The sequence below is a fragment of the Aquarana catesbeiana genome, linkage group LG07, assembly GCF_042186555.1.
Source record: "Aquarana catesbeiana isolate 2022-GZ linkage group LG07, ASM4218655v1, whole genome shotgun sequence".
NCBI classification, from domain to species: Eukaryota; Metazoa; Chordata; class Amphibia; order Anura; family Ranidae; genus Aquarana; species Aquarana catesbeiana.
Genome location: NC_133330.1, coordinates 166474840 through 166488336, shown reverse-complemented (window position 1 = coordinate 166488336; position 13497 = coordinate 166474840). Strand labels below are relative to the sequence as shown.

General features: G+C 45.4%; 1 protein-coding gene across 2 annotated transcripts in view; it reads right to left on the bottom strand.

The window, feature by feature from the left end:
• Positions 1-13497, bottom strand: part of DDR2 (discoidin domain receptor tyrosine kinase 2) — a 388089-nt gene that overhangs the window by 36571 nt on the left and 338021 nt on the right. For both annotated transcript variants that reach the window (XM_073592847.1, XM_073592848.1), the window contains 2 exons: positions 10455-10585; positions 9560-9758 (listed from right to left, as the gene is read on the bottom strand). In XM_073592847.1, coding sequence (XP_073448948.1) covers positions 9560-9758; positions 10455-10585 — 330 coding nt within the window. The remainder of the gene's footprint in view (positions 1-9559; positions 9759-10454; positions 10586-13497) is intronic.

Here is a 13497-nt window from a genome sequence, read left to right as displayed (position 1 = left end):
CTTATTTGCTGAAACAAGAAGGTGTTCACTAGGGATGAGCTTTGAGTTTGAGTCGAACCCATGTTCGCCTCGAACATCGCATGTTCGACCATTCGTCAAATTGCGAACGATATGGGCCGCTCGCGCCAAATTCGAGTGGCGCGTCACGGCCCATAATTCACTGTGGCATCGCAGTGCATTGCTGGCTGATGATTGGCCAAGCATGCACTATGACCCGCATGCTTGGCCGATCACAGCGCCGTCTGTACAGAGAGCCGTAATTGGCCAAAGCCAGGGTGGGTTTGGCCAATTATGGCTCAGGGGGTTTAGTACACACCCCACACTATATAAGGCCGCCTGCACATTGGCCCTGTGTAGTGTGTTCCGAGAGAGTGTGTTTGAGAGAGAGATAAAGAGAGAGACAGTGTCATTTGATTTAAGTTAGATAGAGTAGGCAGGCGAGTCAGTTAGCTGCACTTACAGTGTATTGTGTATATATATGCATCCCAGGTGTTGTGTGTGTGTATATATATATATATATATATATATATATATATATATACATACACTGTATTCAGTTTAGCTAGATCCGTTCCTGTTATTCTCTTACTACTGACAGGCAGGCAGGTGTTTTTACAGTATTTACAGCTACCTGAAGAAAATTGCTGGTGTTCTTCTGATCCTAGTAGTCCTATTAGCTACAGTATTTACAGTTAGTGTAGTGCGTCCTCTGCACAGTGTGCACCTAAAGCTACCTGAAGAAAATTGGTGGTGTTCTTCTGATCCTATTAGTACCGCAGGCAGTTGCAGTATTTACAGTTAGTGTAGTGCGTCCTCTGCACAGTGTGCACCTAAAGCTACCTGAAGAAAATTGGTGATGTTCTTCTGATCCTATTAGTACAGCAGGCAGCTGCAGTATTTACAGTTAGTGTAGTGTGTCCTCTGCACAGTGTGCACCTAAAGCTACCTGAAGAAAATTGGTGGTGTTCTTCTGATCCTATTAGTACCGCAGACAGCTGCAGTATTTACAGTTAATGTAGTGCGTCCTCTGCACAGTGTGCACGTAAAGCTACCTGAGGACAATTGCTGTTGTTCTGATCCTATTAATACTACAGGCAGGCAGCTGCAGTATTTACAGTTAGTGTAGTGCATCCTCTGCACAGTGTGCACCTAAAGCTACCTGAAGATAATTGCTGTTGTTCTGATCCTATTAGTACCACAGGCAAGCAGCTGCAGTATTTACAGTTAGTGTAGTGCATCCTCTGTACAGTGTGCACCTAAAGCTACCTGAAGATAATTGCTGTTGTTCTGATCCTATTATTACCACAGGCAGGCAGCTGCAGTATTTACAGTTAGTGTACTTTGTCCTCTGCACAGTTTGCACCTAAAGCTACCTGAAGAAAATTGGTGGTGTTCTTGTGATCCTATTAGTACCACAGGCAGGCAGCTGCAGTATTTACAGTTAGTGTACTGCATCCCCTGCACAGTGTGCACCTAAAGCTACCTGAAGACAATTGCTGTTGTTCTGATCCTATTAATACCACAGGCAGGCAGCTGCAGGATTTACAGTTAGTGTACTGTGTTCTCTGCACAGTGTGCACCTAAAGCTACCTGAAGAAAGTTGGTGGTGTTCTTCTGATCGTATTAGTACCACAGGCAGGCAGCTACAGTATTTATAGTTAGTGTACTGTGTCCTCTGCACAGTCTGCACCTAAAGCTACCTGAAGACAATTGCTGGTGTTCTCATACTAATAATACTACAGGCAGGCAGTTGATTCTGCTAGCTGCAGTATCAGTATATATATACATCCCAGCTTTGTGCAGCTACATCTCACTGCAGGCCATTAGTATGTCTGGAAGGCCAAAAAGGAGAGGCAAAGAGTCACAAGCCAACAAAAGAGGGCAAGCAGGCTCTGTGTCTAGAGGCAACAGTGCTGGTCGTGGAGACGGTGCATCCTCATCAGCACGTGGCCGTGGGACACGCTTGTCCTTTTTTTCGGCAGCTGGCCGCATTGAGCCGCAACTTGCGGAAGACTTGGTAGAGTGGATGACCAAGCCATCCTTTCCTCCTCATCCTCTCTCACCCAGGCTCAGGGTACTTTGTCTGGCAAAGCAGCTGCCAACGCGTCCTCGTCCCTCGGCTCAATGGCATCAGTCACTCCTTCCCTAGCTCCACCAAGTCCTCCTGAGGAGTCCCCCGAACTGTTTGACCACAGTGTTGGGCACATGCTCCAGGAGGATGCCCAGCGGTTTGAAGGCTCCGTTGATGGTACCCAGCTAGAGGAAGGCAATAACTTGAGCCCAGAGAGAGGGGGTGCCCAAGAAGGACAGCAATCTGGCAGTCATGTTCCCCCAGCTGCAGCATACTGCCAGGTTTGCTCCAGTGATGAGGAGGGAGGGGATGACTCCACGTGGGTGCCTGATAGGAGAGAGGAGGAGGAGGCGGCACATTTCCAACGAGGCAGGATGCCCTCCAGGGCCAGCCTAAGGGCAGCACACCCACTGCATCACACCGCAGAGCTCCGCTTGTGCAGGGCGCTGCTGTCTCTGCGCGTTATTCCAAAAGTTCTTTGGTGTGGGCCTTTTTTTGAGACCAGTGCATCAGATCCCACCGCTGCTATTTGCAACATATGTCTCAAGCGTATCTCGCATGGCCAAAGCATCACCCGCTTGGGCACCACATGCTTGACCAGACATATGTCGACCTGCCATGCAGTTTGTTGGCAAGCGTACCTAAAAGACCCACACCAAAGAACAAAGCGGACCTCTCCTTGCACCTCATCAGCTGGGATCTCCAACCCCACTATACCTTCAGTCCTCTCTGAAACCTGCACTGAGAGGAATGAAGGTGTAGAATTAGGTGTGTCACAGCCAAGTACTTGCGGGCAATCTGCTATCGGTACACCAATGTCAGATTGTACCAGGCAAATTTCCCTGCCCCAGCTGCTGTACCGCTGAAAGAAGTTCGCTCCCAGCCATCCACATGCCCAGCGGTTGAATGCTAGCTTGGCTAAATTGCTAGCACTTTAACTGCTGCCTTTTCAGTTGGTAGACTCTGCCCCCTTCCGTGAGTTTGTGGAGTGTGCGGTTCCTCAGTGGAAGGTTCCCAAACGCCACTTTTTCTCACGGAAGGCAATTCCGGCTCTCTACCGGCATGTGGAAGGCAATGTCTTGGCCTCGCTGGACAGGGCGGTCAGCGGTAAGGTGCATATTACTGACTCATGGTCCAGCAGGCATGGACAGGGACGTTACCTATCTTTCACCGCGCACTGGGTGACTCTTCTGGCAGCTGGGAAGGATGCAGGACAGGGTGCAGTAGTGTTGGAGGTTGTTCCGCCACCACGCCTCCAAAATTCTACTAGTGGTGATTCTGCCACACCTCTCTCCTCCACCCCCTCCTCTTCTTCTTCCTCCATGGCCTCTTCCTGCCCTGATTTGTCTTAACTTTTTTGTCTTAGCTTAAGGTAGGTATGGTGGTTTGTGACAATGGCACTAACCTCCTCTCCGCCCTCCGACAGGGACAACTGACCCATGTGCCCTGTTTGGCTCGCGTTCTTAACTTGATGGTGCAGCGGTTCTTGGGCAGGTACCCAGGCTTACAGGATGTCCTGAGGCAGGCCAGGAAAGTCTGTGTGCATTTCCGCAGGTCATATAATGCCAATGCTCGGCTGGCTGACCTCCAAAAGGAATTTAACCTGCCTAAGAACCGCCTAATCTGTGACATGCCCACCAGGTGGAACTCAACATTGGCCATGCTGCAGCGGCTACACACGCAGCAGAGGGCCATCAATGAGTACCTATGCGACTATGGCATCAGGACAGGGTCAGGGGACCTTGGTTTTTTTACCCCACGCCAGTGGGCTATGATCAGGGATGCATGCACTGTCCTGTCACCATTTGAGGAGGTCACGAGGATGGTGAGCAGTGACAGTGCATGTATCAGTGACACTGTCCCTCTTGTCCACCTGTTGGAGCACACACTGCGTGGAATAATGGACAGGGCACTTGAGGCAGAACAGGGAGGAAGAGGAGGACTTCCTTATCACTCAAGACTCCCTTTATCCAGACAGTGTTCCTGCGTGCCCGCCGATCACACAGGAAGAAGACGAGGAGGAGTATTGTGTCAGCATGGAGCCGGAGCCTGGCACTCAGCATCAGCAGCAGTCTTCAAGGGATCATTTACAGTCCGAAGAAACCCATGGACTTGTACATGGCTGGGAGGAGGTGGCTGCGGATCATGTCATCCTTAGTGATCCAGAGGACTCTGGACCGAATGCCTTAGCAAACCTACGCTGCATGGCCTCCCTGATCCTGCAAAGCCTACAGAAGGATCCTCGTATTCGTGGTATCAAGGGGAGGGATGATTATTGGCTGGCAACCCTTCTTGATCCACGTTACAAGGGTAAGGTTGTGGACCTTATCGTGCCGTCGCAAAGGGAGCAGAGGATGAAACATCTTCGGGAGGCCTTGCAGAAAGGTTTGTGCAGCGCGTTTCCAGAGCCTGGGAGGTTACAATTTCCTGGTCCTCCTGGACAACGTTGCTGAGGCTTCGGTCAGTCACAGAAGGAGCGGTGGAGAAGTTGGCCGTCTGACCGATGCGTTCAGACAATTTTTTAGTCCGCAGCCCCAAGGCTTGATCGGTTCCAGCAACCATCGCCAGCGTCTGATTCACATGGTGCAGGATTACCTAGCGGTAAGATCAGACTTGGACACCTTTCCCACTGAAAATCCTCTGAGTTACTGGGTTTTGAGGATGGATCACTGGCCAGAGCTTGCACAGTATGCAATTGAGCTACTGGCCTGTCTTGCATCCAGCGTTCTTTCGGAACACACATTCAGTGCTGCTGGAGGCCTTGTAACCGATCACAGGGTGCGCCTGTCCACCGAATCGGTCGATCGGCTGACCTTCATAAAAATGAATCAATCTTGGATCACCAGCTACCAAGCACCTGATGCTGATGTAACCGATTGATTTTTTTTTTTTTTAATGTGAGATCCCTTCAAGACTGCCTATGCTGATGCTGAGTGACTATCCTGTTATGCTGAGTTACAATCCTCTTCCTCCTCAATTTTCATGCCAATAGCTTGTAAGAACATTTTTGGTTCTGGGCACCGCCACCAGTTGGCAAGGCCCAATTTTTCTGCCCCTGTTTAACAGGGGCGTGTAATTACAATTTTTTGATGCAATACTTTGCAGCAGGGCTCATTCCTGCGCTCCAACTATAGCATCTGTGAGGGGTTTCAGTGTTGTGGCAATTTTTCTGTCCTTGTTTAACAGGGGCGTGTAATTACAATTTTTGATGCAATGCTTTGCAGCAGGGCTCATTCCTGCGCTCCATCTAGAGTATCTGTGAGGGGTCGCAGTGTTGTGGCACCAGCACCAGTGCCCAAGGCCCAATTTTTCAGCCCCTGTTTAACAGGGGCGTATAATTACAATTTTTGATGCAATACTTTGCAGCAGGGCTCATTCCTGCGCTCCAACTATAGCATCTGTGAGGGGTTGCAGTGTTGTGGCACCAGTGCCTAAGGCCCAATTTTTCTGTAATTACAATTCTTGATCTAATATTTCATAGCAGGGCCCATTCCTGCGCCCACCAAGAGTAACTGTGAGGGCTTACAGTGTTGTGGCAACACCACCACCATCAAAGGCCCAATCTTTCTGCCCCTGTTTAACAGGTGCATGTAATTACAATTCTTGATATAATATTTCACAGCAGGGCCCATTCCAGCGCCCACCAAGAGTAACTGTGAGGACTTACAGTGTTGTGGCACCAGCACCACCACCACCACCACCAAAGGCTCAATTTTTCTACCACTGTTCAACAATGGCATGTAATTACAATTCTTGATCTAATATTTCACAGCAGGGCCTGTTCCTGCGCCCACCAAGAGTAACTGTGAGGGCTTACAGTGTTGTGGCAACACCAACACCTAAGGCCCCAATTTCTGCAGAGTATATAGGGCAGGAATCAAAAATAAGATAATGTGATCACCTTATTATATACAAATTATACATCCATATATAGTGAGCCCACAGTAAAACGACAGTTTGATTGTCCTCATGATTCAAAAAATTGACCAATAGAATCAATGAACATATACAGTCCAATTGCAAAGTGCATGAAATGAAAATGAAAAGTTAATTTAAATAAAGTAATCTTTGCATAGGAGAGGAAAACAGTCATCCAAACGGTGTGTGACATGCGACTTTATCCCCCGGAAATGTGTGGTGACAGAAAGGTTCCTCCACCTTTAAATAAACTGCCCCTTACCGACTCCTTTGATCTCTTGTTAGGAGATCATGCGGGCGTGTGGCTGTCTACCCCAGCCTCAGGTCTAAGCTCTGAACAGATCCCACATAAGCCTCCTTGACAGGAATCTTCTAAACGATGGATGTACACTCGTTCCCCATGGAAACTTAAGTAAAGAAAGCTCCCATACGTTTTATCAACGCTATGGGAGCTTTCTTTACTTATGTTTCATCTCACAAATTGCAGCGCAGCTATTTTCAGTTTTTTTGGTTTATTAAGTGGATGTGTCTCACATTTGTAGTTGCAGCTATTTTCTCACACCATTTATTGTTCTTTTGGGATAGCGCAGTAATTTTTCTAGTTTAAAGTATATAGGGCAGGCCCCTACTTTCAAACATCCAACTTACAAACGACTCCTACTTGCAAACGGAAGGAGACAACAGGAAGTGAGATGAAATCTACCCCTAGGAAGGGAAATTCTCTCCTGTAAGAGTTAATATGGGAAAAACGTGTCTCCTCTTCACTGATGCTTTATCACCAATCCTTGTTTCACTAAAACCCCCAAATTTAAAAAAAAAAACATTTGTCATTGGGACAGAAAGTGAGGTGAAATCTTCTGAAGAGGTGCACAGACAGCAAACCCAAATGTTACAGGGGTGATAACCCTTCCCCATGTTTTCCAAAAAGCTTAAAAATTGATTTTTTGGCTGGAGCTACACTTTAAAAATGTACCAGTTCAAAATTACAAACAGATTCTACTTAACAACAAACCTACAGTCCCTGTCTTGTTTGCACCGCCTGTATATTGCTGTTCAGAGTAAATAGGGCCTGGGGGCCCCACGCCTTTCCTTTTTTTAATTTGGGTGCAGGGTTCCCCTTAATATCTATACAAGACCCAAAGAGCCTGGTAATTGACTGGGGGGTGGGGGGTACCCATGCCGTTTGTCTCACTGATTTTCATCCATATAGCCGGGACCCGACATTACATTAAAGCCGCAAGCAGTTTTAAATGACTTTTATTCCTTTACAAATGTCATTTTGTGCAGGGACTGTTCTAAGCACGGGAAACACGTGCCACTTTACAGGCATACTATAGACACCCCCCGGGTAGGATATTTAAAGGAATATTTCACTTTTTTTTTTTCACTTTAAGCATCATTAAAATCACTGCTCCCGAAAAAACGGCCGTTTTTAAAACTTTTTTTTGCATTGATACATGTCCCCTGGGGCAGGACCCGGGTCCCCAAACCTCTTTTAGGACAATACCATGCAAATTAGCCTTTAAAATTAGCACTTTTGATTTTGAACGTTCGAGTCCCATAGACTTTAATGGGGTTCTAAAGTTCGCGCGATCTTTCGTTCCGTTCGCAGGTTCTGAATGCGAACCGAACCAGGGGGTGTTCGGCTCATCCCTAGTGTTCACACATAAATGGTATTAAAGCAAGTCTATCTCAATACTGAGGTTCCCAAAGCTATACCTGTAAAAGAAAAGTGCAATTACTCACCTGTAGTGCCATCAAACACTGATCCATTCATAAGAAATCATTCCTTTTAATTCCCTGGAAACCAACATACACAGGAATGTCAATCTCTTGTGCTCCTGCAAGTCTCACTAGTTCCTTCCTCACTAGTTTCTGGATCCATCCATCCTGTTTATTTTCTTCTGCTCCTGCAACTCTCACTAGTTCCTTCTGCTGACTTCCACATCACTACTGCGTTCTGTTGTAACGTGATGTGCTTATATGAAGGTATATCAATACAGGGCACTTTCACCCCCTTCCTTCCCAGGCCATTTTTCAGCTTTCAGCACTGTCACACTTTGAATGACAATTGCGCGGTCATTCTACACTGTAACCATGTGACATTTTTTATCATTTTTTTTTCACACAAATAGAGCTTTCTTTTGGTGATATTTAATCACTGCTGTTTTTTTTATTTTTTACAAAAAAAAAGACTGAAAATTTTGAAAGTTTTTCTTAGTTTCTGTCAGTAAATTTTGTAAATAAGTAATTTTTCTCCTTCACTGATGTGCACTGATGAGGTTACACATATGGGCACTGATAGGCTGCACTGATGGGCACTGATGAGCTGGCCCTTATGGGCACTGAGACAGCACCTATGGGCACTGATTAGGTGGCACTGCTGAGGAGACACCAATATGCCGCACTTATGGGTACTGATAGGTGGCACTGATATGTGGCTCTGATGAGCACTGATAGGCAGCACTGATGGGTGGCATTGATATGTGGCATTGATGGGCACTGATAGGCAGCACTGATAGGTGGCATGGATAGGCGGCACTGATGGGCACTGATGGGTAACACTGATGGGCATTGGTGGGTGGCACTGATGGGCAGCACTAATGGGCGGCACTGATGGGCACTGGAAGCCAGCACTGACTGGCATCACTAATGGGCACTGATTGGTGGCACTTGTTGGCACTGATTGCTGGCACTGGTGGGCATTGATTGTTGGCACTGGTGGCGCTTTAGTGTAATCAGGGCACTGATGATCAGTGCCCTGATTACATGTCTTGTTGTCCCCTGCGAGGAGGTGCCGCTGATCGGCTCTCCTTGTCACGCACTCTGTAAGTGTGAGGCGATGAGAGACGATTACCGGCACTTCCTGTATTTTCATGTGACTGGCTGAGATTGGACACAGCCAATCACATGGTTAAAAAACTGCATCAGCAGCTCTTTACAAAGATCGGGGTCGTGCCGTGTCCTAGCTACATGGCGCGGCCGCGATCGCCATGCGCCCTCCTTCGGGTGCGCCATCATATGACATCCACCCAGAGCGAGAGCCAAACCGTTCCTCCGTCATTTGACATGGGCGGGCGGCAAATGGTTAAGGGCTTCCTTACTGCCACTCTTCGCTTTCTTTGTCACTTTAGCATTGCAGTAGATACTCCTATTGTAAACTCTGATTCTGCAGTTTTAATAAGTGGGCAGGAGCTATCCATAATTTCATAGCAAGAAACATTTGAGTAATTACACAATTTTCCTAATAAATAATTAAGATGATTAGTGCTACATTCAACGCTGTATCTTGGCCTGGGCCGACAAGGCCTAGGGCGGCACTGTGAAGGGGGGCAGCACAAAACCTGCCCCCTCCCGCTCACGAAAAAAAACAGCCTCCTCTCGCCTCCAACACAAAAAAGTGCACAAGTTTAGTCAGGCCTAGGGCAGAACAAAACCTAAATACACCACTGACTACATTACAGCCAGTTTTATTTGCTTGATATTCATATTGAAGATCTTTAACAAAATAGTTTAATTTAGTTCATACAGCCCTGCTTTAAAAGTATGCACTAAACAAGCTCTCCTTACCAGCTTCTTCCTCTACAACTGCTTGTGCTGTGAGTTCCTTATAGTCTGCACTGAGAGGAAATATCCTGTCATAAGTGGAATTAGATTCTTGTTCACTAGCTGACACAGATTCATGTCTTCGATTTGTATTGTAGGTATTGAAATCACTTGGAATTGAGAGACTGACAGTCAGCTCTTCATCCAACATTCGTCTTGATGCCTAGGAAAAGAGATAAAAGTTCACCAAGGCCAGCAGAGCAAGCAACTTTCCAAGCAATTTCCATTTAAAACTCAAAAATAAAATAATACACAAAAAATAATATCCAAGGTTTTTCAATCATGCTTATTTCCACTGGATAAAAATAACAGCTCTCTGATACAAAAAGACATTAGCCATATCACCATCTAATATGTCTGTCAGTGTAAGCAGTTGAAGTGGCCATACACAGATTATCAGACACAATAGATTTTAATCCTAATTTGGCAGCAGTTTACATGTGTCTGATTTGCCTAACTTACATAGTTCAGGAGGAATGGATATCTAAATATGCAATGACATTAATCATGCAACCTTTTCTTGTACAATCTAGAAATTTGTTAGGGTGCCTTAAGACCAAACTGTTAGTGTTAGCCATATGCATGGCCCAACCAATCAATGATCAGGCTGCCAAAATTCATGCATTGTTGAAGTCACATTTTACAATGTGAATACGTTTACAGTCTGTTTTTCCAGGCCCACCAACAAACCTATTATTACAGCATAAACAATTCAGTAAGTTGATCAATTATATTTTGTGAAGCCATGCATTCAGTACATTAGCTAAGATCAACATTATCATAAATTATTTGGTAACATTGATATAAAAATAATGATACGTGAGAATGAGATAAAGATATATTATGTTTATGAGCTAACCTTTTCCAACATCTTTTGCCAGAACTGTCTCCATAAGATTATGACAATAATGGCTACCAGAATTAAAATAATTGCAACTAAGCAACCGATCAGAAGGCGGGTATGGCTGTCATCTATTTTGAGAGTTGGATCTAGAAGAGAGTAAATATCTGTATGAGAACATATTCTAGAAGTTAAGCATTAATACACAAAGAAAAAAAGAGTTGTGTAAGTAAATAAATTCTGGCTTTAGGTTAAAAGAAAAATATGGTCAGGAGAGGAAGCTAATCTAGTTTGCTCAGAGTAATCGCTTTTTTTGGATTGATTTTCATGTTTTCTCAACAGCATTTTTCAAGGTACTGAATAAACTACCAGGCTACCTGGTAAACATCCACTAAATAAAATATCTTCAAATCTGTTAAAGTACATGCAATCATAAAAAAGTTAACACAATGTGTACAAAATTTGAAAGTTTTTTAAAATGCTTTTAAGAATAAGTCGGAAAGTGTAAACATTTATACCAAATGCCAAGCTGGTGTTATTTGATAAACAAGTTTATCCATTTATCATTTTCTATCTCATATTTCCAGAGAAATACCCCAAATTGGATGCATAATCTTTGTATTTATGTTTATTAAACATCTTTTGCAATTTACCTCACCAGGTGAGACAATGCATTGGTATAGCACTCAAAATTGATTATAATGTAAAAGAAGTTAATGGTATAATTGAATGGCCTTGCCGGCCAGGCCATTAACCAAGTTTTTGAAATATTTAATCACAGGCTTGTTATACATTTTACTAGCAATTCTGACCCATTCGTAATCAATATTCATGCTTTATCTTCTGCCTGTGATATAGATACCTGTAAAATGCTTTTCTTGATTCCTTTGGTCCACATTTAAATCCAGCTCTGGTGCTGGTGAAGGTTCTTAACATTAATGTTAATGGGTACTAAGATTTGACTGTGATGAAGAAGAACAAAAAACACTCTCCTTTAAGCCCCCATTTATAGTGCAGGAGTGTGCAATGCACAATTTAGCGTACATAGTGCAGGATAGAGTTGGGCGAAAAGTTCAAGCAGAGCAAACGCTCAGCCCAAACATCGCCAGTTCTCCTGTTTGTCGAACACCTGAATTTGAGGGACGCTCAGCGAGATGTTTGCGCCACACAATGCACTGCACGCTGCATAGTGCATAGCTGGTTGTTAAGGAGTGGGCAGGGAAGCTGGTCGCTGCGTCCTTAACAACAGATAAGACATCAGCTGTCAATTGGCTTCCCCGCTGGCAGCTGAATGAAAAATAAACATTGCAGACAATAGAAAAAAGTGAAAAAAAATTGTGTGAGGGTCCCCCCCAATCCATGCCAGGTCCTTCAGGTCTGGTATTGATTTTAAGGGGAACCACACAACTATTTTTTTTTTGAAACAGCGCAGGGTCCCCCCCCAAAATCCATACCAGACTCTTATCTGAGCATGCAGCCCGGCAGGTTAGGAAAGGGGGGGATGAGAGAGTGCCGTCCTCCTGACCCATACCAGGCCATGTGCCCCTAAAATGGGGGGTACTTTGGGGCAGGGAGTTTTGCCCCCCCACCCCAATGCACCTAGTCCCCATGGGGACAAGGGTCTCTTCCCAACAACCCTGGGCAGTGGTTGGTGGGGTCTGTGGGCAGGAGGCTTATCAGAATCTGGAAGCCCCCTTTAACCGCTTGCCGACTGGCGCACGCCGATGTACGTCGGTAGAGCGGCACGGCTGGGCAAATGGGCGTACCTGTACGTCCATTTGAATTTCCCGCCGTGCCCGTGCGTGCGCGCGCCGGCCGGCAGCTCCGTGAGTCGGGTCGCGGGTCCCGCGGACTCGATCGCCGCGGGGATACCCGCGATCGCCTCACGGAGCGGATGAACGGGGAGATGCCGTTGTAAACAGCATCTCCCCGTTCTGCCTAGTGACAAGTGTCACTCGATCTCTGCTCCCTGTCATCGGAGCAGAGATCAGTGACGTCACCCACACAGCCCATCCCCCTACAGTTAGTAATCACTCCCTAGGACACACTTAACCCCTCCCCGCCCCCTAGTGGTTAACCCCTTCACTGCCAGTGTCATTTACACAGTAATCAGTGCATTTTTAATCGCACTGATCGCTGTATAAATGACAATGGTCCCAAAAATGTGTCAAAAATGTCCGACATGTCCGCAAAACGTCTCAGTCACAATAAAAATCGCTGATCGCCGCCATTACTAGTAAAAAAAAATTTATTAATAAAAATGCCATAAAGCTATCCCCTATTTAGTAAACACTATAACGTTTGCGCAAACCAATTAATAAACGCTTATTGCGATTTTTTTTAACCAAAAATATGTAGAAGAATACGATCGGCCTAAACTGAAGAAAAAAAATGTTTTTTTTATATATTTTTGGGGGATATTTATTATAGCAAAATGTAAAAAATAATGCGTTTTTTTTCAAAATTGTCGCTCTTATTTTGTGTATAGCGCAAAAAATAAAAATCGCAGAGGCGATCAAATACCACCAAAAGAAAGCTCTATTTGTGGGAAAAAAAGGACGTCAATTTTGTTTGGGAGCCACGTCGTACGACCGCGCAATTGTCAGTTAAAGTGACGCAGTGCCGAATTGCAAAAAACGCTCTGGTCAGGAAGGGGGTAAATCCTTCCGGGGCTGAAGTGGTTAACAAGGGGGCCTCAGATCTCGGCCCCCTTCCTATGTGTATGAGTATGGGGTACATTGTTCCCATACTCATTCACCAAATAAAGTTTCAAAAAATAAATAAAGACAGGAGGCTGTTTTTGACAATTTCTTTATTAAAAAAAAATGTCCCCAATGTAGATCCATCATCAAACACGACACCACCCGTGGCGATGGCTAACCACCGAATGCCTGCTCTGCCGTTTGACAGTTCTTAAATAGGTAAGGGGCGGGGTCACCTGATGAACTCACCTGGTGGCACCGTCCCCTTGTGATGTCACTGGTGCATGCTTACCTATTTAAGAACTGGCGGAGCAGGCATTCGGAGGTTAGCCTTCATTGTGGGCAGAGCATTTTTTTTC